Here is a 25110-nt window from a genome sequence, read left to right as displayed (position 1 = left end):
TTTACTTACCGGAACTTCAAAATGAATTGTTTGGTACATTGTACTAATTGTGTTGATGTTGTATTGCAAAACACTACTGCTATTGAGCAGGATATGCGCAAGGTTATGAGTCAGGACAGGTTTGTATGGTACAGTTAAGGGTAGGTTAAGGATTAAGGAAAGGTCAACAGTGTAATTATAATGTAAAATACAGACATTAAGGTCATTTTAAATAAAAGTAGGCTACAATATAAAAACATGTACAGGTATGTACACAATAAATATTAGTATATAGATGTTAAAGCCACTTCATATAAAGTGGGTCCAAAAAAATACTATTTGAGTTTTTACAAATTATCATGTTTAATTCAGTGTGTTACTTGCTGTTTCTTTGTAGTTGTGAAATTGTGAGAGAGAAAAAAATGTGTGTATATTTCTGATCACATGGTCCATTGATAAAACATGTATTTCATCACTACTTGTTTCTATAAGTAGCCTATCCTTGCGGATAAGACTGTTTACACTTTGCACACTGTGTGTATGGGTGTGTTTGAAACACGTCACGCCTGCGTATCCACAACAACGCTATAAAAGTGCAAAAGCTCAGATTCCAACAGACAGTTGAAAGCCGCTGGACAACAGTGACACTCATCAGCAAACACAGATCCACAATGAAGGCCTGGTTCGTCCTGCTGCTGCTGCTGCCTCTCTGCACGGGTAAGCAGGAACCGCTGGCATGTGTGATTGATCAAATCACATCAGATCATTTATTTCTGCTGAAGGTATTCTACTTTGTCTCTGAACTAGCTGAAAATAGATGAAATGATGTGGATTTCTACGACATCTGCTGTGTTTTCTCTTGCACACTCACTTTTTATTACTCTGTTAAGTTTAATTGGAATATTGCATGTTACTACAATAGGTATTCCCAAACAATTTAAAGACGGTCAGGTCTGGTGAATTGGAGACACTAATTCTCCAATTGCCCTTTGGAGAGAGAGAGAGAGAGAGAGAGATTCTGTTATTAAGTATTTATCATAATCATTAGTATTACTCAGTGTTTATGTGTATAAACAGCAACATCAATGTAAAGTGTGACTATTAAGAGTTAAAATGTAACATAGTTAAGGTGATAAGTGTGTGTGTGTGTGTGTGTGTGTGTGTGTGTGTGTGTGTGTGTGTGTGTGTGTGTGTGTGTGTGTGTGTTAATACCATAGTAATTTGAGATAAATACTACTTTTCAAAAGTTTGGGGTGCATAAGATTTTTAAAGTTTTTTTAGGAAACTCAGCATGATTATTTTATTGGCTTTAGAAATCACCATAAATTATCTTTCGAAAGATTAAACGCTCAAAATACATCCTGTAAAATTTTTGAAATTGGACATTGTGTCACCATGGAGACGGTACTTTAAACCCTTTTAGCTGCTCTGGTGTCATGTTTCGTATTACAAAATGTACTGCATTATTTTAGAATCAAAACTTTTTCTTATTTTGACAAAACGTATCGTTGGACAGGTCTGAGACTCGAGGTTCCATATTTGGTGACTGTTTTGTTATAGAAGTGATAAATGTATTAATTTGTGGCAAGAGAAAAATTCAATGAAATGTCAACTGGTGGCTATTTTTGGTACAACGCCAAAACAAATTATCATAGGAACCTCCATTTTTGTGTTATCAACTTCAAATTTGGAACTTAACTTAAGTTATATAAAAAAAAAAACATATATATATAGTTTCAAATATAAAAAGTGATTAGTACATTAGCCTTACAGTAAACTTCTATAACTTTTTTAAAGTTTTTTTTTAAGTCTGTTTGTTTGTTTGTGTTGCAGCGGATCATTACATCGAGTGTTACGGGGAGGATTTCCTGATGGTGAGGAACATGCTCCTGTACTGCAAAAGTAAAGTTCCTCAGGCCTGCTACACCAGAGGTAAACGAGTGCGCAAACTGCACCATTACACATTACACAATCAGTGCAATCCATCAAATCCAGATTTCAGAGATCAGAGGAACGATTTCATCACAATGTGACTTCTGTTGGAAACATCAAAGTTGCAAATAGAGCACAACTAACAACCTGGTGTGAATCCCATTTTAAAGTCATTAAACTTTGAACAGTTGAAAAAGAAATACAAATAAAAATGCATCTGATTTTTAGTTGATTTTAGGACATTTAGCGCATCACAATTGCCCTTGGTCTCCTCATAGCCTACTGTAGATGTTTCAAACCCATCATCTAGAAAAAAGGAAGATAATATGATAAACGTTTGATATGTTTCAAATCTTCTCTTCACAGTGTCTGGAGAGAAGGGTTGCGTCAGCGTGGACTTCTGTCAGAGGAAAGGCTGGAAATGCTGTTATGAAAGCCATTGCAATGTTTGATCCTCACACTAACAGCTTCCTTTATCGGCATCCTTCTTTATTTTCTAACACCAATGCAACAACTGACTTAAAAACAAAAAAAAACAAAAAAAAAACAACAGATTGTGACTATAAGACTGTTATTTTGTGTTCTTTAATAGATAGAAATCATCTTGTTTACATGCATGCTTATAATACAGTGTGAATAAATTATATTAGTCATCCTGAAATGAACAAATAAAACAAGGTGTATTAGTACAGCAGAGAACAGGAGTCAGGGAGAAATGTACACAACATAACCTCTCTCACACAGACTGAAGCAATCACTAAAGAACATAAACATCATTCAAGGTCTGCAATGTTGCTTGTTTACTGGTCCAAACTTCAAAGTTTACAGGGGCATCAAGCTCTTTTTTAATGTGTGTTTTATTTTATTTTTTGCTGGCTCACACAACACTGAGGGTCAAGGTTTTGCTGGATTGACTCGGACTCTGTTCACCCCTGTTAGATCGTAGATGTTGCAACTACACCATCTGGCAGCGAAAGGCATCGTTCTCCATTGACAGTCATTACAAATGAGTTGTGTATTCTAACAAAATGTGGCATGAATTTTAGTAAGAACTGAAAATCTCTAAGGGCACAAAGTACAATCCCATTACCCTCAAGGGCATTTTTCATATTCTTATGAACATTTGAATTAATAATCACAGTAACGTATATATATCAAGACATATGTGTTATAATTATTGCATACATAATATTAATATTCTAGCAATGCAACCCAAAACATTATGTTACAGAACCAGACAGTAATGCCTATTTTTGATTAAACAGTGAAGTTTGCCAAAGGTATCGGGCGCAGCGTGGGGTTTGATCTTAACATGGATGCGTCCAGAATCGCAGTCGTCACCTTTAGAGCTCTTTTACAATACATATCGTTTCAAAGCCGCTTTACAGTGATGACAGGGAAATTATGCCTTTCGGCTGTTGTTCAGCTGACGTCAGTTGATTCAGTTCCGTTGGAAAGATCATCAATTATTAAATTAGTTTATTTCATCTATAAAGCAGTTTAGCAAAAAATGATGTCATTGTCCAACTCAGATCGGTTCTGGTCAGTACAGTCAGATCAATAATCCTGTTAAATATTAAATGTCCCCACTAAGCAAGCCAGAGGCGACAGTGGCAAGGAACCCAAACTCCATCAGGGACAGAATGGAGAAAAAAACCTTGGGAGAAAGCCGGCTCAGTCGCTCAGTTCTCCTCTGGCCAACGAACAGTGCATAATTCAGGCAACATTACAGGTCAGAAGTCAGACTGGGATCGGTAGCCTTTAAATATTCATCCAGTTCCTTTTGCTTGAAGAGTGATTCATCACGCCGGTCTTGAAGAGGTATGGAGCCGGAGCTGGTCAAAGGGTCTGTGTGGAGAACCTGTCTGGTTCTTGTGGTCTTTATGCCGATGGCTATCGTGTCGACGAAGCCTTCACAAGGGGATTGACTAGGTCTCTGCTGACATTCAGGGCTGCGTTTTGGTCGTGTCCAGGGGTCGGTCCACCGTCTGATCTGGATACGGACCAGATCCAGCTGACTGCGGTAACCTCGGGATAAGGATGAGACAAACAGACTAATATTAGCGTAGATGTCATTCTTCTTATGATGTAACGAGTACATCAGTTATTATAGGAAGTGTACCGGTTCTGTGGCTTTCAAATGAAAGATTGGTATCAAAAAGCACACCCAGATAAAAGCACACCCAGATAAAAGCACACCCAGATTCCTAACCGATGATGAAGACTTGACAGAGCAGCCATCAACTGTTAGACAGTATTCTAGGTTATGTTCAGAGGTTTTTGGTCCAATAATTTGAATTTTGTAAATTGTTAAGTTTCGTTGGGGCGCGAGGAAATATAGAGCTGAGTATCATCAGCATAACAGTGAAAACTAATGCCATGCTTGCTAATGATATCTCCTAATGGTAGCATGTACAGAGTGAACAGCAATGGTCCTAGCACTGAGCCTTGTGGTGCTCCATACTGAACTTGTGATCGATAAGACATCTCTTCATTTACTGCTACAAACTGATAACGGTCAGATAAGTATGATTTAAACCATGCCAATGCAATTCCACTAATGCCAATGACATTTTTGAGTCTATTAAAAAGAATGTTCTGGTCTATAGTATCAAATGCAATGTAATAATGCATACTTCCCTACTATATAGTAGTTGAAAAACAGTATGTGACTAAAGAAACCGCATGTAAAGCAAGTACCTGATGACCTACTATTCCTGGTGAGATTCTGAAGTGTGTATACGATGGATGATGAGGCGAGGATTGTGAATGGCAGTGAAGCAACACAACTGATGCTAGCAGGTCACATGATAATGACAACATTGCGATATAGTACACCTGCATCCGGAACACATTCATACTTAATACACTGTTTAGAGGTCGAGAAGCAATTACTTTTTCAAAATGAGTCTCAATGAGTTCAAAATGAGCACCTACACAAGAGAGTATGTGATTTTGGCGCAGCCCTGGTTTGTGAGAAATAGAAAACTTGTAGACTTCTGTGGAAACAACAGTGCTGTGGGACTTTATACTGACACCTACTGGTGTGGATGAAGAAGCTCACAAAACCATTTCAGGTTTTCGGTTACAGAGGCCACACACAGGTGCATTTGTCACCCATGACTAATTTATTACATAACCAAGGTGTTGAATTATAAAGTTAAAGGGATAAAGTGAGTAATATTCAGATGAGTGTACACATGTTGTAAACATTTGTCAAAAGTATTATTTAGGTGTAAAACATTAGTGAAAAATCTTTAAATGTATAAATGACTTAAGGCATCTCCAGAAGAAAAACACAACCACCATTTTTAAAATGTTTCTTTATTTTCTAAATTCTTCAGTATTTTCTGCCCATTGGCAGGAATGCATAAGAGACAGATTGGCTCAAACTTTGTCACAAGAAAAAAAAAAAAGTTGCCTTTCCATATTTCGTTAACATCATTGAATCATTTGCATAATCAGGATCATCATTGTGGTTTTCATAACGGTAATTCTTTTCATCAAAAAAGTTTAGTTTTTTTCTCCTCACCATTATTCGATGAGTATATAATCAAACGCCCTGCAAACAGCAAAGCATTTGGAAGTCCAGAGCTGTACTCAAGCCCAACATTTCCTCCAAGTGTAAATACAATCACCAGCTGGGAATCTAGACCCGGACGTTTGCATTTCCTCTCTCTCCCCGTGTATGTTTTGGAAATTAGCTCTTGGATATTAGCAGATATAAAAACACAAACAACAGTCTCCTCAACAGTGAAGGCCAATACATTGATATCAATGGTTTCAGCGTAGCTTCCCTCATGTTTTTGAATACTCTAAAAATAACCCCAAACCTTCACCATTACTACTTCCAACACACCATTCTTTTCAACATCAAATAACAAGGCAGATCACCAGCGACATTCAAACAACATGTGTATGCAACGCTCTGTTCGGCTAACCACTTTCAGATAAACGAGTATGTTCTTGAAAGTGACAGGTCTACAGAAAAGCCCTGGAGTCTCCAACGCACCTGAACTCATGCCACAAGGCCAACAATCCCTCACTTTTCTCATCGATGAACACAAGCTCCTAAATCACTGAATGACATGAAGCATTGCCCTTGCACTTCAGAGCACCGCCCTCCCCACAAAACAGTTATATACATACAGGTACACCAATATATACACAATAAAGCCAGCCCTGGATGCAACAACAAAGATGACAACGGAGGTCGGTGAAAGAGCGACAGACTCCCTGCAACTTGTGTAGAGATTCTGAGAGTTGCCCTTTGGATATCAATGCTGAGCTGAAGATTTAAGGGGCCAGACGTTCAGGCAAGTGGCCCCAAAAGTATTTTGATACTTAAGTCACACTAAAAGAGGTCTGAATGCCATTACATTAGATACAATAATATGAATGATAATGATCGCTTTTACGAAATGACTTAGGTGGTGACTTTAGTGCATGTATGAAGTCGGCACTTTCATCTCAAGTTCACACTGGTGTCCTAGCAGAGGAACCACAGAATCACATTAACTATCAAAATGATCCACTAACGTTTGACAGCCACGATGTGTCTTCATTTTGAACTCATTCAAATGTCTTTTTGCGAAATGTCTTGCTTGAAAAGTGTGCATGTTCCATGTTTCTATAAAGTAAATGCAACTTGTATTTACTTGACACATCCCTAACTAGGCCCAATGCTTTGAAATTCATACATTTTAAGTGTAGCTTAAGTGTCCCACTGTACAGGACAAGACAAAAAAACTTTAAAAACAACATGGAAGTCCATGGAACATCTAACTAAGGCAATCTCAGTGAAAACCTTCCCACTTGCTCAAAAAAAACAGGAGTAGTCCATAAAGCGTACATAAAAAAGGTATAAAAAGTGAACTGCAGACCAGCTGAGGGGCATTCAACTAAACACCATCTACAGCGCAAAAGTTGCATAAACACACAAACACCACACTCCATCTAAAGCCACCCAATCGACTAATACATCCATCTCATGCACTTAAAAATCCCCTGGATCAGACACGTACTGTATGAATGTGAGGCAGTTGACACCCTTCAATACTGAGTATCTGAATGCTGATGTGTGTTGTATTACACACATCACAGAAGATTGTCATTCTTTCACAATAAAAGGAAGGAAACCCAAAGGACTGTAAGTGTATTTGTACCAGGTTTCTCAATCCCATACGCCAATACAGCATCACATCCTGAAATCTGAGTGTAAACCATGCCTTTGTACACAGAGACTGCACATACACAGCATTTCAATACCCTGCAATGCTTCCCTGGTCAAGCTGGTTTGAAAGCGGTTTTCATCTCATAATATTGATGATTTAGGTTCTCGTTCATCAAGCAGCACTGTGTTAGCAGCTCGTGTTCTCTGATTCTGAAACGTTTTCTCTGAAATCAATCGCTTCATCTCATGATACTGAAGCATGTCAAATTCATAGCTCATTTATTGATTATTTACTTGAGCTTTTTCATCCATATTTCCATGCATTGTTGAGGGAAACACAAAAAGGCTTGGGAGTATCCTCTTATTAAATAAAGTACTGTGGCAGTATCATGGAACAGTGTTGGTATCATATGGTAATACCATGGTATTTTTTGAGTAACCCCTAAAGGGACATGAAGGTAAAAAGAAAAAAATTAGATGGGAGAAAAAAAATGATATTGCGTTTCTCGCAAAAGTATTGTTTTCCCCAGAGAATTTGTATGTGCACTCGCCAATACTTGTGTAAAATCATATGAGGTGGGAGGAAAAACTCGATTTTAGTGCTTTCGCGTCCGAACACAAAGTTTCTCTCATGAACACAATACTTTTGCCATTTAATGCAAAGGTTTTGCAAGAGAACGCAATATAAAGATACCATTCTCAAATACCATGATATTCCGTCCTGTCAGTGTAATAAAAAAAGGCCCAATTTACCTGAATTAGCCCTATGGTACGAATAATACCATAATAATACCAACAACAACAAACAAAGCCGGTATTATCATGGTACTTTCTGGTGCCATTACAAAAAGGAGTGGAGGGAAACATTCGTTATTCCTTTGACTTTCTCTTTTAGACTCTCTCCAAAAAGAGCGATCCTGAGAAAATGTGAGGGAGAGAGGGAATGAAAGAAGCGGCGACTCGCGTGCACATACACACTCACGCACATTTAAGACTCGTTTAATCTTTCGTTTCTTTCATACGATAAAAAACAAGAACATCTCAGTCCAATGATCAAAATGTCAAGAAAAACAGTCCCAAAATGAAACCTAAAAACAATTGAGTCTCAGTGAGAACAGAGTCATTTGGATGAAGGATTAAAACGGATGCTGTGAATCCACAGAGGAGAGGAAACTGAGCAGATGTGAGGGTGGGCATCTGTAGACTGAAACTGGGGGGATTTACAGTATAAAACGGGCAGGTTATCGCCATGCAGACCCCATCATGAGGCAGGGCAGGCTTGTGTGTTTGCTTTGAATGACGTGCGCTGCTGTTTATGGCTATTCTTCTGTAAAGAGGCGATGACAATCATGCCGAGTGGCAATTCAAGGTGTCCGTGGACTATGGCCTGAATCGTTGAGGTCCTTGAGTCCGACCAATGAGCCGGGGCCCCTGCCTGGCGTCACCAGATACACATGTCCAGTAGTTTTTGGCTCAGGGAAAGATGCTATGCAAGCATGCAAATCAGCTTCACATGCAGTCCTCCACCAATGTTCACAGAGAGAATACAAATGAGCATCATGTGACCTCATTCAAATGGTTCGTTCATCTGAAAATGAACATCATTCACTCATTCCTCATTTCGTTCCAAACCTGTTTGCAGAACGCAAAAGAAGATATTTTGAAGAATGAAAGTCAAAGAGGTCCATTGGTGACTTTCATGGTATTTTCGTAAACATCTTTGAAACATCTTTAAAACGTCTTCTAAGCATCTTTTAAACACTTCAAAACAACATCTTTGTGTTCCACAAAAGAAAGAAAGTCATACAGGTTTGGAACAATATGAGGATAAGTAAATAATTTTTTTTTTTTTTTACTTTTTAGGGAACCATCCCTATAAGTGAGGAAAGTCAATAAGAGTATTGCTGTATATGCCAAATGGCAATCAACTGAAAGCATGTGTCCATTTGTTGTATTTGTGTGTTAGTCTGTGTATATGAACTTGCACTTTGTTTGGATCTAAAACTGGTAAATCGTTTTCCCTCTTTTTTTTCTATGTATCCCAGTTACTGATGTATGCATGTGTGTGTTAGTGTTCGTGTGGTATTGTGTGTGTCACTGTAAACCTGTAGGTGTGCTAAATCTTTTCAAAGGTTTTAAACTACACATTCCTAATCCCTCACCATCCAAGTCAGACCAATGCCTCCACGACCACGTCCACTGAACAAACCGCCAACGGAACAACAAACTAAGACACGAAATGAAACGAAAATCTCGAAAGGATAAAAACTGAGAAGACTCTGCTTTTGTAATCCGACAGGAATTTGAGCAGGCGAGAGAAGGGGTCGGCCGCTTTATAAGGGGGGGTTAAAGGGCATGCCCTCGTCACTGGGCGTGGCCGTATCGTCGCTAGGCTCGAGGCTGTCCTTAGGGCTCAGGGTGCTGTCAGAGAGGGGCGTGGCCTCATCTGAAGGGGGCGGGGTTTCGGCCGAGCCATCCTGCTGTCCATTAGGAGTGGCCGTGTGCAGGGGTCCGGGGGGCGTAGGAGGGGGAGTGTTGATGTCAGGCTGGGTGCTGATGGCTAGCGAGGCTGGCACCGGCACAGGCTCAGTAGGAGTGTGGGGGACGCTGGGTACCGACGCCACAGGCCGAGGGGTGGAGTTGTGCAGCAGGTTATCGCCCAGGCCCAAGCTGGAGTCGCTGTGCACCAGGGAAGAGGTCTTCTCCACCAGACGCCACTGCATGATGCTCGTGTCCTTGCCGCCCGTTGAAATCAGGTGACTGTCACTGTGCATGAAGCTCACGTTTGTCACGTGACTGCTGTGGGCGCTGTACTTGTGGCTTGGGGCCTGCAAATAAATAACAAAACCAATCAAATTTCAGATAAATCAATGATACAATCGCCCTGGCCTTAAGAAATTCACCCAACTACGTTCAGACTTCAATTCCAATATTTTTTTCTCATATGCAAATCAGTTGTTTTTTCCATAACAGTGTAAACAGCACATGGAGTCTGATCTTTTTTATTCTGATTTGGGCCACTTCCATATGTGTTCCTAAATCAGATACAGATATGATGTTTTGCAATGCGACCTCAGTCTGAACCGTCATATCGGAAATTCACGCGAGTTTCACATCACTACATCCGTCACAGTTCTGTGCCCAGTGTGCCACACAAGTCCTGAAAGTGAAGCGTCTGGATCGCCCCCATGTGGCTGTATGCAGTATAGGTCATTAACCCGCCCTCTCCATGTAACGCAATATGACATGAGACAAACTAAACAATCTAATTACACATCAAATTATTTTTTCCAAAGATGTTTTCAGTCACATTGGGCAGTGTATCACGCTGATGTTAGTTCAAGAGTTCATTCTTTAAATAAGTTTAGTTTTAGTTAATTATTTGATGCTATAAAAACGGGGTTGTGACGTCATGATTGACAGCTGTGATTGACAGCTTCTCTGAGTGAAGGAGTCAGTCACTCGCCAACTGACTTTTTTCTGGATCAATATAAAAAGGTTACTGAATCAATTTGTGTATTGATACATATTGAAACAAAAAACAATGAATCAAACTGATTTACTGATCACACCCCTAGGTGTCGCTTGGCTTCAGATATTTAAAAATAATAATACACATTGTGTTCTAAAATGTAAAGTTAAAGATACTCTTTAAACCAGGGGTCGGCAACCTATGGCACGCATGCTAACATTTTCACATGGAGGGATCATCACTGGCACAAGACAATAGTGTGTATTTCATTGAAATAAAAGCGCTGGGACTTGCATACAGACATAAATGTTGCAGAAACCATTCCTCACAGCCAGTTTTATTAAACTATAAAATTAAATACTACTAAACTGTGAGATTATATCATGCCCTAGTGCATACAGGGTGAAACTCGAAAAATGTTTAATATCATGCAAAAGTTCATGTTTTTCAGTAATTCAACTTAAAAGGTGAAACTAATATATGATATAGACTCATTTCATGCAAAGTGAGATATTTCAAGCCTTTATTTGTTATAATTGTGATGATTATGGCTTACAACTTATGAAAACCCCAAATTCAAAATTAGAATAGTGTGAAAAGGTTTTTATAAGCTGTAAGCCATAATCATCACAATTATAACAAATAAAGGTTTGAAATATCTCACTTTGTATGAAATGAGTCTATATAATATATTCGTTTCAGCTTTTAAGTAATCTGGCTGTCACCAGAACAAGCTCAATCTTTTAAGACTGAACATTAGTCTGGAGAGTCTGCTCTGTATTTCTCCTGCACAAGAGCGAGATCAACGGGCATAGTTCAAATGACTCTGTACGCAATTGGATAGTCCTTCAACCAATCAGACCATTGATCCGGTGACGCAGGCTACTGTGCAGAGCGACGCGAAAACTCCAGGCAGGAAACGTGTCAACAAACGTGTTGTTTGTAGCATGATCAGCGGTTTGCAGAAGCAGAAATGGCATCGAGAGATTTTTGCTGGTTGTGCAAAAACACATGAAAGTGAGCGGTGTTTACACCCACTCGAGCGCTTTGTTTGCTAAACTACAGAAGCCATTGAGCAACGTCGAGAGGTTAAAATGAATTGGATTGGATTAAACCCGCCAACAGCGTGTCAGGTGGATAAGCCAGTTTGTGATTGGTCCCCGCAAAATTGTAACTGAAGCAGGATAAAAGAAAGTACAGTTTCCAGTCTGAGCTGCAGGGCGAAATCAAATCACCGGCAGATCAGGCTGGGCGTACCCAGTCTACCTTTTAAGTTGAATTACTGAAATAAATAAACTTTTGCATGATATTCGAATTTTTCTAGTTTCACCTGTATATCTGACAAACCATGTGTATGCTTCTGTGACTATCTCTCCGCATGCCATAGGGATAAACTGCTTTAAACTGTGGTGGTGAAGATGGTGTGATGTGACAGACCTTTGGTCTTGAGCAGGGATACTGGAAAAGATGCACTTTACAGAAGTCATCCGCCAGAGCGATCACCTTCCTGTTGTGAGATCGCACCAGGGCATTGATATCTGTCCCGTCTGAGCCCTCCGGCCAAACACCTGCACACACACACACACACACACACACACACACACACACACACACACACACACACACACACACACACACACACACACACACACACACACACACACACACACACACACACACACACACACACACACATCAGTCAGTGCACAATATCACAACACCATGGCTACAAGAAAGATTCTATCAATTTCTATCAAAAACTAAATTCATCACGAGCCTGTCAGTATTTAAACAATGTAGCTTTTCAAACAAGTGATATTTCCAAGAAAGGTGGAGGAACAAAACATTACATCATGCTTATTATCGCCTCATTTGTTTTTCCACCAAGCGAGACATAAACGGATGTATCAAGCACACTTTTCTAGAATGTTCTTTCTCATTTGTAGGAGTCATTTTAGTCATTTTTACACTTCAGCTTTTCAATCAATCATGGATTATATTGATATATTGATTTGCACAAGCTCGGTGTCACCATCATGTCAACAGATTAAAATTACAATGTTATGATAGGTTGATTATAAAGTATATTTGAGACTATAGACTATATAGATCTGGCTATATGTTTAAATCAAACCCTTTTCATGACACATTAACACTACAGTACAGAAGCTCTTTCGGCATTATCCTGAACATTGTGAGCATTCATCCCGTGTGTCGTTGAAGAGAAGAGATGCTCTCAGGAGCGCGTGGAAATGTCACATGCTTTTGATTTTCCCGCCAAAACCTCCTGAGTACTTCACATAAAAATCAGTCTGAAGGCTTTGATAAGTATAAGTCATTTTTTAAGTTTCATTACAAGCTGTTCACACACTGGCAATAAAAAAGTGATTATTACATGACCATTCTTACATAAAGCCCCTTTAAGCAATTGCATTGATAAATATGCTTCATCACTGCTTTTCATTTAATACTGTAACTTAAAATGTTTATTATTGTGTTTTATTGCTCATTCTTTTACATTTTTATTTAATGTGCAAATTTGTAATTTAATATTAAACTGGTAGCAATAAGTAGTCCAATTCAATTCCTTCTTAATTTTAACAAGGCAAGGTATTTTTGAGCTTATCAATACAATATTCATAAGCACATAGACACCTCACCACAGTCAAAAAATATGATCATAAATGGATTATGAGCCTTCAGCCAGATCACCAGCAGGAGGCAGAAGAACACCAGGTACAGGACAGACACGTGCGCGCACACACACACACACACTTTTCTGTAGCATCATTCATCGTACTGCTCTAATCTATTGGCTCAGTGCTGAGGAATTTGTACAGTTCTACCAAATATTTTTCCAGTCTAATAAAGTGCTAAAATATGTGGAGCTGTGGTGAAGACTGGGCTGTGTTTATACAAGAGCACAGAGTAAATGTGCAGCCGTCTCCAGCTTTACAGACGACACACTCTGCTGACAGATAAAGTGAGTTTTGTGGCCTGAACTACTTTTGGGTTTTGTAAATCACCCCGCTTAGACATGAAGTCACGAAATTACAATGACAGACTATAATTGTGTGAATAAAGACAGAGTTGCAAAGACAGAAGGAAAGCGGGAAGAAAAGGGAGAACTGATGACTGACAATCACACTAATACAGTAATGCATATGTGATGAGCAACATGTGTCACCAGAAAATGAGCTAAATATGACAAAACCTTCCACTGGGGGAAATCTCCATTTGCACCAATTACTGTATATATACTGCATATTACTGCAATCTACTATAATGTAAAAATAATATTGAAATAGAAAACAGTAAACTGCAATAATTTCACAATATTACTGCTTTTACTGAGTCTTTCACACACACACATGCGCACACACACACAATTTACTTTATAGAAAAACAATAGAGGTCCGACATGTCCTCATTTAGACTGCCAGTAACTGTGTGTGTGTGTGTGTGTGTGTGTGTGTGTGTGTGTGTGAGAGAGAGAGAGAGAAAACGACTAAAGGCGGGTGTACACGGTGTGACTTTTGCTGTTTTTACGAGCTCGCAGATGATTTTTTCACTCGGGAGAAATCGAGTGGAAATCGGTGATACTCGCATGGTCGCGGCTCGCATTGTGTGAGAGGAAGTACGAGCCGAGCCGAGCACGTTACGAGCACCTCCCGATCATTTTGAAAACATGTTTTCAAAAAAATTCAGGGAGTCGGCCCGATTTTCACCAGCGTATACCTCAGTGGCAGCAATCATGCAGCGTGCGCATCTCGCAGATTGAGCATATCTCTCTCTGTCTCTCTCTCTCTCAACAAATCATTTGCACACACATTTCTGTCATTTTTCTATCTGAAGCGATTGCCTGCAACATTGAAAGCTCCGGTCTCTGTGTTTAGCGAGAAAGCCCACGTGATTGACGCCGGCTCGTAATTGACGCGTACTGACTCGTAAAGTGTGCAATATCTCACGACCTCCCGAGTGTCCGAACTCGCACCGTGTATGCCCGCCTTAAGACCCCCAAGACCACTGACAGGAAATGAGTGTGAAATAGAGCATACAGTTCAAACACCAGACACACACACACACACACACCACTCATAATACATAATCAATGCAGGCGTCCTTCTAACCAATTTTCAGTCAGAAGTCCCATAATGCATCACTCCACAGATACTGACCAAAGACGTGGAACCCGAGCACACAGGTGTACGAGGCCCAGTCGATGTCCTTGCACTCAGAGCGGTTGCGGATCAGCTTACAGCCGTTAGGAATGTCCCCTGTGGAAGAGAAAACAGCAGGTCTGCAACACACAACTTCTGGCCCGAGGGTAACACACACCACAAGCTGAAACCGTCACGGTGAATTTTACCCCAGCAAACACTCAAAGAATGTAATCCGATCGGACATTAATGTTTTTCAGAGAAACTGAGCCAAAGAGAGCTGCTTTTTTGTTGCGGTCAGACACTTACAGTAAAGGATTTCATAATCTCCTGAGTTGGACATGATGAACTTGTTGTCGGGGGACCAGTCAAGATGTGTAATGTAGCTGGAATGTCCCTGAGGAAACAGATGAAAAGATTTGACTATGAAAAAGGGGGAAGAAAACAGTTTTGTCACAGCATTAGTTCAAATCAGAACGAACTGTTAAGGATCACAAAGACATTGACAGGAATAATTCCCTGAATGAAAACACAAAGTTGTATGTTATAAAAATGTCATCTCTGTATTTTTAGCAAGATTTTTTTTTTTCAGGGAACCCAAAAGTAGACATTTTGTAGAATAGCTAAGCTCATCTTTTCACTGCAATGAAATGTAGTGTTTTTATACGGTTTAGGTCCAAAAAAACACAAAAAAAGCACTATAAATGTACATTCATTCAACTACTGCATTCTAAGACTTCAATCGCCACACTCTTTGCGCAAGGAATTCATAAATCATTACTTTACGTCAGTCTGTGGGTTTTACAAATATTTAACCAATGAAAATGAATAAAAAGAGCTTGTGACTGAGCCTCGTATCTCCATTGGATCCTCAAACTGTCAGTCAAACCTCACAGCTCCGCCCACCTCTATCATGAATGAAGAGCCACACACAGTTCAGAGCGTCATGAGTCAACAATGAACTGGTTCTTTGAGTATGTACAGAGTTGAATACTAAACGATATATAAAGGCTAATGTTTTATGTATCTGAGGAGCGGAGAAGTGTGTTAATCTAGCGTTTGTCGTCGAGTCTCAGCAATACTCTCTTAAATAGCCTGTGTGAAGCACGTGGTCTTTAATAACATGAGATTTTGGCCAAATGACAGAAAAAACTGAGCGCCCACATTGCTAATATAAACGTAATAACCTGTAAGTTGATGAAAATTTAATGCGATGCACTTATGGACTCAGATGCAGACATGTCCGAAATTAAAAGTATGCTAAAGTGTGTGTGTTTTTCACAAGGGAATAACACTCCCTGAAGGCGTATACGAGTCACATACTGTAGGCTACTTTATGATTGTTTTATGGTCCCTTTTGGAACTTTTTCCATTTTCAATGTATAGAAAAGAGCAGCTTGGACATTCTGAAAAATATCTCATTTTATAAACATATCTCAATATTTCACAGAAGACAAAGTCACACAAGTTTAAGACAACATAGGGGTGAGTAAATGATGACTTTTGAGGTAATCCAGCGCAGGTCAAGTCTAAAAGCACTCGTCTCCAGTGAGACAGGAAACGTCTCGCAGACACGGACAACTAATCACAGGATTGGAAAAGAACAAGAAAAGGTTTTTCAAAGAGCGAGTCGATAAATAATGCAGGAAGGGTTTCCGCCCCGCTCAATCTCTGCTCATCTGATCTGGCACTGACTTATCCCAGTCCACAGAGTCCACAGGCTTCACTCCCACATGAGCACTGACATCTTTATGTGTGTGAGTGTGTGTGTGTGTGTGTGTGTGTGTGTGTGTGTGTGTGTGTGTGTGAGCCTGCTATCTGCACACTATCTAGTTCCCACTAGAATATAAAGATCACCTATCGCTCCATTGCCAGCTTTTCATACACATCCTGACTTGTGATTTATGTTTCCAGTGTCCTGTAGACAGAGGTCAGAAGAAGTCAAGCATTCCCACAATGCACATGGTTTACAGCTCAATGGTGCTTTGCTTGGCATCTTTGACCCCGACAGTATTTGGCATATACCTTTGCACACTTAAGACACATTTAAAAATGTATGAATCTCAAATGAATTGCGTAGATAAACTATTAAACCTGCATTCAAATCCTGGATCTGGTTTCAGAACTAACTTCACTTTTCAAAAACGTAATCAGCGTGGTGATCTGTAGTTCTTTTGTTTTCGGGAAAATGTGTTTTTGAGCTAATTGTCTTTACAATAAATCATCAGTTTGATTTGCGTGTCCAAATCTGCTTTGAGGACACTGTGTGTATTCATCTGCTCTAATCTGTGTGTGAGTAACATGCTTCAGTTACGCTAACACACACACACACACACACACACACACACACACACACACACACACACACACACACACACACACACACACACACACACACACACACACACACACACAAACACAAACACACACACACACACACACACACACACACACACACACACACACACACACACACACACAGAATATACAGAAATCTGCTTTAAGTGTTTTTCAAGCTAAAATATTGTACGTTAAAACATGTGATGGTCTATTTTTTTATACATATTTTAAAGAAGTATATTACTGTTCATACATTTGTGGCTAGTGAGATAAAAAAAAAATCTCTTCAGCAAGGCTGCATTAAATTTATGAAAAGTGACATTTATAATATTATAAAGGATTTCGGGTTCAAATAAATGCTGTTCTTATGAAATGTATATTCAAAGAATCCTAAAAAATATGCATCACAGTTGCCACAAAAATATAAAGCAGCGCAACTGTTTTAAATATGTTTTTAATGATAAAAATAATAAATGTTTTTTTGAGCAGCAAATCATATTATACTGATTTCTGAAGGATCATGTGACACTGAAGACTGGAGTAATGCTGAAAATACAGCTTTGATCACAGACATTATAAAATACTGTAAAATAGAAAACTTATTTTAAATTGTAATAACATTTTACAATATTACTGTTTTACTGTATTTTTGTTTCCATAAAAGTGAGCATAAGAGACTACCAAACGGTCGTGTAATTCCATGAATATCACAGAGCCAGACATATTTCTATTCAAAAAATTTTTTGTCATGATAAAATGTGCAATGGTTTTCCCATTGACAATATATCAATCACATTTATTTTATATAAAATCAACGTTCTTTAAAAGTGGATAATTCATTCGTGTCCATGAATTTTGGTTCACAATTGGATATTTGTGTCTGACATGTATAAATGTTCCTCTGTAAGGCAGCAGTTTCACAGAAAGCTGTTATTACTGTGATCAAACACAGATGTAAATGACATAAAACTGCACAAGAGCAGGAGAGGTGTCAGAAGACCTTCAGTCACGCACAGTAAAGTTTCATTCTCCGCTCTACACTCGCCATAGTGCAAATACACAAGAACACAGCCATGAAACAACATGAACCGTACAAGAAGTCACAATCTTTCATTGATACGTTTAAAATGCTTTATCTTTGTAGTCTTATTCAATTCATACATGTCTAAACCATTTTCAAAAAAAAAAAAAAAAAAAAGATTTAATACATTAACTATAATTTTCAATTTTTTTTTTTTTTTTTTTACATCTAGAATACATTAATTTTGTGGCAGGACAAGCACCAGTAGCAGTTTTAGGAGTTAAACCGCCCCAATTACAGGATGCTTTTTTCGGGTATTACCTCTCGTGTAATGTGTAATATAACTGTTCGTGATATAAAAGGTCAAAGTGCAGATAAATGGAGTTATTGTGTCCTAAAAGAAAGAAGTGATTCTGAACGGCCTGAAAAGAGCCGTCAGTAACTCCAGTCTCACTTCTCCACAAACACTGTAAAAACAAGTGGCTGCCTTAAATTTAAAGTTTAAAGTACAATGAACTTGGATGTTTAAGTCATTTCAACATAAATTAAATTAAACTGAATTTTTAAATCAAATTTTTTTTTTTTTCAAATTAGTTGAATCTTGAATAACTTAATCGCTTAAATTATTTTGACGAGTAAAAACATATTTTGTCATAACTTATTGATCATATAATTTTTTACAGTGTGCGCTGATATAGTAATGAGCGTTTGGTTTACGATTCGCGCTGTAAGTGGTCGACCAATCATAACAGACTGGGTCGTCTGACCAATCAGAGCAGAGCAGAAAGGAGGGTTTTATGCCTGGCTCAGATTACACGATTTTTTTGTCCGTTACGATCGTCACTGTGTCAGATTACGACCTTTTTAACTCCTAAAATCATGTCATACAGTATACATGTCAGAATACTCGTTGCTTTCCGACCAGTCATCGCGTGCCGTCTCACTCGCACACATATTTACACACACACACGCTAGCTCACTCACTCGCGCGTGCGTGCGTGCGTGCGTGCGTGTGAGCTAGCGTGTGTGTGTGTGTGGCTAAAATCGTGTAATCTGAACCAGAGAAACCAAATCCTAAATTGAACCGTGTCAGACTATGTAAGAAAAGAGCTGATGCTGGAACGTAAATTATGAAGAAAAAAATTTGACCTTGGATAGCCTACATTTAAACCTTTTGTAGGAGACAGTCAAAACAAAATTAGGAACCTTTAAAATAGCAAAATAGGGGCACTTTAAATGCGCCTTCTGTTGAATTCCACAGTGAGCTGTTTTTAAGTCTGTGCAAACCATGTGACCGTCAGATACTCACAGTGCATTTCCCAAATCTGCTGTACTTGCGTCCCTTATCCGACACCGTGTAGAGGTAAATGAAGTTATCATGTGATCCCACTGCCAGCAGCGTGCCATCTGAGAAGAGGCAGGGAAAGGTGAGCAAGAGACACACACACACACACACACACACACACTCTCTCTCTCGCACACACACACACTCACCGACAGAGAAGCGCATCACTGACAGCTGCTCGTTGCCGTCTGTGTGAATGGCCACCAGGTCTCGAGTCTCTGCGTCCAGGGCATACCACCTGACACACACACACACACACACACACACACACACACACACACACACACACACACAACACTGTGAACTGCAGCCGCTAAACCGTCTTACTGTTAAATGGATGTACGTTGATGTCAAATGTCCCAGTAGAGATGACAGGTCACTTACTTCCCTGAGTGAGTCCCGATGGCCACGACCGAACCGCTGGGATGGAAGTCTGCGCAGTGCCCGTGCTCCTAAACACACACCAACTCCATTACACACCTCGAACGCAGACATTTACAACCTCCACCGATATCACTGCTCAAATAAAAAGCTGCTTGGTTTCAGACTGTTTTATTTTATTTACATAAATTAGGAGAAGCAATGATTTAAAATAGTAATAAAAAAGAATAAATATAAATAATTAAATCCAATAATTCCAGATGTTTTAGAACTGACTGTATTTCAGGTTTACACTTTTTATGACCAAGTAATTTACATGACGTTTCCAGTCTTTCATGTTTACAGGATTTTTTTTTAATTTCCATGACTTTTCCAGGTCTGGATACCACGCTTCCCTTCATATACAACAGGCTGTGGAAACCCTTGATCTTAAATTAAACCACATTTGAGAAAAAATAAATAAATATATATATGTATTGATTTGAGCTGTTTGAACTTATTTTCGATTTTGTTTCGCCTCGTTTCAAATAATTTGAAGCCCTTTTACGGCCCTCTTGGAAGTGTGCTGTCGCCCCCTAGTGGGCCAGAGGTTTGGATAACTTTAAAGCTATTGTAAAAAAAACTGATATGCGCACATCAACTAAATTCTGTATTATTGCCCCATGACAGATGTAACCGGCCTGCAGAGAAGATGACAAGGTGGAGTTAGTGGATATTTGGGGTGAGGAGTCCTTTTTATGAATTATCTTTCAATCTTCAGCGGGTGCTTGGATTATAAATGAACCGCTGTTCACGCTTCTGTGAAAAGTGTTGGTATTTACCAAACTGCGGAACTTGTCTTTTTATTGATGCCTCAATAAAAATCAAAGATTTGCAAGAACCACTTATGTTGTGGCATGTGTTGTAAAGTCTGCCAACAAATTCCTCAAGCACGTCTACAGTATTTATTCTGCGTTGTTTTTGGAATTGTTTCTGGAATATTAAGCATATATATTACATCTGGATGAAGGGAAAGTTTGACAAAGTCAAACAAACAGGTTTAATCGCTTTGGTATTTTCTGAATAATGAAACACTGGGCTATAATTTAAAATGCTGTGACATTTTTTTGAATAATACGATAAAAAAATGCACAATTTATGGCAGTAACCAGTGAGACTAAGTATAGAACATAACTGTAGTCCTGGCTGGGTTTAATTGTGACAAAAAACACTCCTAATGTCACAGAGAAGGCTGATGAACTATATTACTTGGAAAAAGGGTGGCGTATTGTGTGCATTATTACTAACAACTGTAATATTTAAATTAGCATTGGCTTGACAGTAGCAGTGTTTCCTATCCAAGGTTTGAAAAAGAAAATAATAAAGCAGCGGTCACGAAAGCTTATCGTTTGAGTGCGTTTTTAACCCTTGCTGTTCATTTTAAACAGTTCAAACGCAATAAGTAGGGAAAAACAACTTATTTTGCTAAATGCACGAGTGTCTGAGAGACGCACACACAAAGACGCTGCTCATAAAGCGTGTGAATAATGAAAAATTGGTTATTTTTGCTGCCTAATTGGGCTTGAACAGTCAAATACACACACTTATGTGCTAAAAGTGCCCATCTTTATGTGTTAAGTGAAGGTAAACAGTAGAGAAAGAAAACGAATGTGTAACAGTATATTGATCTGTGCATCCACTCTTAAAGTGACAGCAGAGTAATAAACCTGCTGCCGTCGGTGTTATTAAAGGGATACTTCACCTCTGTAAAGATGAATGTGTATTTAAAATGGGTCATTTATGTAGTAGAAATGTGATTTTTTTTTTAAATTTGGAGCCTTCTAGACTGAGAAAGGAAAGAAAATGTATTTGTGGCTCATGTGGATGAAAGACAACAACTCCCAGAATGCACTTGCTTCATTGCCCTATGAGGCCACGGCTACCGGTAAGAGCGCAGTTAAACAACAAGGCTAGGCTACTAGTGAGTCTCCGTGACGAGTCTGCCCGGGATTCGGCTTTTGCGTTCTACAGTCGCCGTTCCTCATGTTTACTGCGGCGAGCAGGACGAGACTGACGGCCGCGTGAGAACGACGAGCAGGACGAGACTGACGGCCGCGGGAGAACGACGAGCAGGACGAGACTGACGGCCGCGTGAGAACGACGAGCAGGACGAGACTGACGGCCGCGGGAGAACGACGAGCAGGACGAGACTGACGGCCGCGTGAGAACGACGAGCAGGACGAGACTGACGGCCGCGGGAGAACGACGAGCAGGACGAGACTGACGACCGCGGGAGAACGGCGAGCGGGACGAGACTGACGGCCGCGGGAGAACGACGAGCAGGACGAGACTGACGGCCGCGGGAGAACGACGAGCAGGACGAGACTGACGGCCGCGGGAGAACGACGAGCAGGACGAGACTGACGGCCGCGGGAGAACGGCGAGCGGGACGAGACTGACGGCCGCGGGAGAACGACGAGCAGGACGAGACTGACGGCCGCGGGAGAACGACGAGCAGGACGAGACTGACGGCCGCGGGAGAACGACGAGCAGGACGAGACTGACGGCCGCGGGAGAACGACGAGCAGGACGAGACTGACGGCCGCGGGAGAACGACGAGCAGGACGAGACTGACGGCCGCGGGAGAACGGCGAGCAGGACGAGACTGACGGCCGCGGCAGAACGACGAGCAGAACGAGACTGACGGCCGCGGGAGAACGACGAGCAGGACGAGACTGACGGCCGCGGGAGAACGACGAGCAGGACGAGACTGACGGCCGCGGGAGAACGACGCGAGGCCGGTGGCGTGATTACTGATGAGCGACTCCTGTGAGACGCACCGGTCTCGTATCTCTCACGGAGGAGCGGGAATTATCTTAGATTGACCCATCACTTGTGTAGCGTTCATGTTAACACTACATTCAGTTTCACCGATCGGAATGAATTCAGTTAGATTGAAACAAAAGGTCTGCGTGTAAACAATGAATGCCGACTGCAGAAAGCAAAAGCTGAATCCCGGACATCTCGACGGCTGGACATGTCTGGGAAAAAGAGGATGGTAACCGCTACTACTCAGCTTTCTCCACAGAACAAGAGCCTGTTAAATTAGCTTCCAATAAAAGATGGCTGACACTATTTGTACATTCTGTGAGTGAGATCCTCCCTCTATGGGCGAGCTGAAAACATGCGGATCTAGCGCCTCCTACTGGCTGTAGTCTCGAGCCTCTGGCCAAAAAATCATCCGATGACGCACAATGGTGATTCTACATAAATCTCTTGTCTCAGGGGGATATGAGGGAGGGAAACACTTTGACAATACTACAGGTTTTCTACTGATACAAAGCTTAATGCTAAATCCTGAAGTATCCCTTTAATGTTACATTTACATTTTACATTTATTCATTTTAGCTGACGCTTTTATCCAAAGCGACTTACAATTGCTATATATCAGAGGCACGCCTCTGGAGCAACTAGGGGTTAAGTGTCTTGCTCAGGGACACATTGGTGTCTCACAGTGGATTCGAACCCGGGTCTCTCACACCAAAGGCATGTGTCTTATCCATTGCGCCATCACCACCCCACGGGGTGTTAATCAATCAACAGAAAAGTGAATCACTTCTTCAGTGAGAATACAAGTAGACTCAATTTACACAGTGAAGATATTCAATGTTTTTTTAAACATTTGATTACTTTTTACAATTTAGGCTAGTGTTTTTCAGGAAGGTCCATTTCTTTGCTCTGTAGTAATTTGTTGTCTTATTGCTTGTAATTATTTTCTTTGTTTTTATGTTATCACTGACTGTTTACTTGTTGTCAGTACGCTTGAGAGTTTTTTATATAGGGTAGCATTAGCTATTGTTTGTGATATTGAAACTGGTGACAAGAATTATGAAATTTCAATGGAATAAAAAATTTTGATAATATAAAATCCTCATTTAAATAAAATCCTCATTTAAAGCAAAAATAACTACAGTATTTTGTTATATAGGTCATTATCGTGAAATACAATTACTCATATCATGATGTAAGATTTTGGTCATGCCAGACCACATCTAACACTGAGAGCACATGTGCGCATGTGCGCAGACGTGTGTTAGTGTGAGTGTCTTACGTCCAGCAGTCGGGTCCACTCCAGCGTGTGGTCCACTGAGCTCCAGAGACACACCTGCCTGTCCTGAGCACAGGAGAGGAACAGGTCCTTGAAGGGGTGGGACGCCAAACCCCACAGTTCATCCGTGTGCCCCTAAAAATAAAGACTCCCATGAAACTAACTCCACAACTCCTGCAGGCTAAAGCACATGTGTGACAACCACTGGCTCTGCTTTGTGTGATTGAGGCGAGACACGGCAGGCAAAAACATCGTTTTTTTTTTATTGGTCAATTTTGAGATTTTGGGATATTTGTCTTCAATAACATGTCTTCTTTCAGACTTGTGGTGAAAAAAAGTCTGAAATACACATTTAGGTCTTTATTTTACTACACTTTGTCTGTTTGTGTGTGTAGATTTCTCATAAATTCATCAAAAGTTGGCATTCTGAATCATCCGCTGCTCGGCGATCTCTGTCTGCACCGTCATCACACACACCGCTGGAAAGCTCTCTCTCTCCTGTACAATGCTGTCGGATCCAAATATGGTAATTTCCTTTTTATCAGCAACCAATCGTGAAAGTAAAAGGGCTGAATGCGCAATCTCATTGGCTGATGATAAATCTTTAAAGCCCGTTTTTTTTCTCAAAATGATTTTTCTCTCATTCTCCAAGTCTGAAATCTCCACTTCAGTCGCACCGATATACACCAAACCTTCCAGTCTTGTACCTACTTATATTATGAAGACATTTACAGAGGGATTTGTAAATATATTATTCCTAGCCTGATTTATATAACATTTTATACCAAAAAACATGGCAAAAATATATATTTTAAGGCTATTGACAGTATATTCTGATTTACTGGATAACAAAAGTAGATATCCATAAATCACTCAGTATTTTTTTTCCCATCTAATATGTGAACACAATGAAAAAATACATTTTAACCTCCCTTTATCCAATACTCAGATTTAGTTTTTTTTTGTATGTATGCAAATTAGCGCATATTTAATTAGATATAGCCTAATTTGCATATTTAAACATTAAATTACAGAAAACTTGTGATACATTTTTTTCTCATCTTAATGTAGGTAATCAACTGGCAAAGTTTCTTGGTGATATCAGCTAGTTACAATTTTTTACCCTATCCACCTGTAGTGTCTCGCCTTAAGATCAACATTGTTAGCTGGTGTTTGTTGAAGATCCTTCACTAAAGCTGCACGTGTGACCACAGATGAGG

General features: G+C 40.0%; 2 protein-coding genes across 11 annotated transcripts in view; one reads left to right on the top strand and one right to left on the bottom strand.

The window, feature by feature from the left end:
- Positions 1 to 537: 537 nt before the first annotated feature.
- Positions 538 to 2600, top strand: LOC307010769 (uncharacterized protein). The gene is made up of 3 exons (XM_079635752.1): positions 538 to 696; positions 1813 to 1911; positions 2278 to 2600. The coding sequence occupies exons 1-3, from the start codon at positions 651 to 653 to the stop codon at positions 2361 to 2363; spliced, it is 231 nt and encodes a 76-aa protein (XP_079491878.1). The 5' UTR covers positions 538 to 650; the 3' UTR covers positions 2364 to 2600.
- Positions 2601 to 5224: 2624 nt separating this feature from the next.
- Positions 5225 to 25110, bottom strand: part of eml4 (EMAP like 4) — a 115279-nt gene continuing 95393 nt past the window's right edge. For all 10 annotated transcript variants that reach the window (XM_079634681.1, XM_079634682.1, XM_079634677.1 and 7 more), the window contains 8 exons: positions 23894 to 24025; positions 19807 to 19874; positions 19572 to 19660; positions 19387 to 19484; positions 15026 to 15113; positions 14735 to 14833; positions 11994 to 12124; positions 5225 to 9912 (listed from right to left, as the gene is read on the bottom strand). In XM_079634681.1, the coding sequence (XP_079490807.1) occupies positions 9418 to 9912; positions 11994 to 12124; positions 14735 to 14833; positions 15026 to 15113; positions 19387 to 19484; positions 19572 to 19660; positions 19807 to 19874; positions 23894 to 24025 (1200 nt within the window). In that variant the 3' untranslated portion in view covers positions 5225 to 9417. The remainder of the gene's footprint in view (positions 9913 to 11993; positions 12125 to 14734; positions 14834 to 15025; positions 15114 to 19386; positions 19485 to 19571; positions 19661 to 19806; positions 19875 to 23893; positions 24026 to 25110) is intronic.

Source organism: Phoxinus phoxinus (assembly GCF_949152265.1).
Source record: "Phoxinus phoxinus genome assembly, chromosome: 14".
Lineage (NCBI taxonomy): Eukaryota > Metazoa > Chordata > Actinopteri > Cypriniformes > Leuciscidae > Phoxinus > Phoxinus phoxinus.
The sequence above is the reverse complement of the archived record's forward strand: the minus strand, read 5'-3'. Positions and strand labels throughout refer to the sequence as shown.